The sequence below is a fragment of the Ochotona princeps genome, chromosome 4, assembly GCF_030435755.1.
Source record: "Ochotona princeps isolate mOchPri1 chromosome 4, mOchPri1.hap1, whole genome shotgun sequence".
Lineage (NCBI taxonomy): Eukaryota > Metazoa > Chordata > Mammalia > Lagomorpha > Ochotonidae > Ochotona > Ochotona princeps.
In genome coordinates, this window is record NC_080835.1 from 49,252,772 (window position 1) to 49,254,526 (window position 1,755).

Here is a 1,755-nt window from a genome sequence, read left to right on the forward strand (position 1 = left end):
AAAGCTCTGCATGGGGAGTGATAATAGGACTTCCTATTTGATTCATGGGGAATTGTATTTACTCAAATGAGAGACAGTGACAAGGTGATTTTTGATGGGTTTGTCATCATTTAATGTGTCAGTCTATCATGTTAAAATTGTTATCAGTTCCATATTATTCAAAACACATCTCAAAGACAATGCCCATATCTGGAAGTACTTGTTCATAGAAGTGTTGAAGTACCAAATGAATTTATAGGAAAAAGAAGAAAATCTGAATGGACAGTGGAGAACATTGTGTAGGTGTTAGTGATAGGTGTGACCCACGTTTCTTTTTGTCTCCATGGAGCTTTGTAAAAGTCATTTTAACCATTGTGTTTCATCCCAGTGGAAATGTAAGACAGGTTGAGAGGAATCTCATATATGAGACTGAATATTCTCTACTGGATAAAGTCGAGTCCTACTTCTTACTGACTAGTGGACATGGTTTTTGAAGGACCTTGTAGAAGGTCCTGCCAAGGGCATTCTTCACCTCTTTATTTCTCAGGCTGTAGATGATAGGGTTCAACATGGGAGTCACAACAGTGTAGGACAGTGACAGAAGCTTCTTACTCTCAGGGGAATTATTTGACTTAGGCCGGAAATAGGTGAGGCTCAAAGACACGTAGAACAGGGAGACAACAAGGAGGTGGGAGGAACAGGTAGAGAAAGCCTTCTGCTTGCCCTTAGCTGATGGAATCTTGAGGATGGCAGCTGTGATATGAGTATAGGAACATAAGATGAGCAAGCAAGGTATCATGACCACCAGAATGGTTCCCACAATGGCATAGACCTCAAATGGTGCGGTGTCTGCACACACCAGCCTCAGCACAGGTGGGCTGTCACAGAAGAAGTGGTTCACCTTGTTGGTGCCACAGAATGGGAAGCTGAAAAGCCATGCAGTCTGCACAGTGGCTACAGGAAAGCCTGGGAACCAGGAGGCAGCTGCAAGTTTGGCACATGTTCTTTGGTTCATAATGACTGGGTACTGCAAGGGACTGCAGATGGCTACATAGCGGTCATATGCCATGGTGGCCAGGAGGAAGCACTCAGCCACCCCGAAGAAGAAGAAGAAATACATCTGAATGGCACAGCCAAGGAAGGAGATGGTTGTTTCCTTGTCAAGCAGAGTCCCCAGCATTTTAGGCACAACGACTAGGTTGAAGCCGATCTCCATGAAAGACAAGTTCCTGAGGAAGAAGTACATGGGACTGTGCAGCATGGGGTCTGCCACAGTAAGCAGGATGATAAGGCTGTTTCCCATCAGTGTGATCAGGTAGATGATCAGAAATGTGAGGAAGAGCAATGACTGGATTTCAGTGGGCAGGGATGAGAAGCTGATGAGGATGAACTGAGTTACTCTTGTCCAGTTTCCAGGAGCCATAGGAGTAGAAATCAATCCGTACTGTGGTCTTAGAGAGGTTCTTGATTGGAAGGGTCTGATTGTGAGTTTGTGTTTTTTTTCTTGACTCCTCTTTAATGTCAGGATGGAGGAAATCAGGGTTTCAGATATAAAAGAAAGGGTTTTCTTTTTCTGAGAAGAAAGATATCTGGAAGCACTTAGAGTTTAAGCTCTGAGCTGTGCAATAATCCATTCTGTGCTGTACATTTTCATAATCCATGTTCACATTGGCAGCATATTTCCTATATTGTAATATTTGGAAAATCAGTCTAGGTGTGGGAATTTAGCTGGGGGAAATTCTAAACTCATTGAAATTGTTGCATAAATTTCAAAAT

General features: G+C 43.0%; 1 protein-coding gene across 1 annotated transcript; it reads right to left on the reverse strand.

The window, feature by feature from the left end:
- Window positions 1–392: 392 nt before the first annotated feature.
- Window positions 393–1,409, reverse strand: LOC101518882 (olfactory receptor 10A2). The gene has a single exon (XM_004590008.2). It carries the CDS (start codon window positions 1,400–1,402, stop codon window positions 440–442), a length of 963 nt encoding a protein of 320 aa, XP_004590065.2. The 5' UTR covers window positions 1,403–1,409; the 3' UTR covers window positions 393–439.
- Window positions 1,410–1,755: the final 346 nt, after the last annotated feature.

Coding starts and splice junctions, on each gene's coding strand:
- LOC101518882 (XM_004590008.2), bottom strand. CDS start 1,402: ATGGCTCCTGGAAACTGGACAAGAGTAACTCAGTTCATCCTCATCAGC.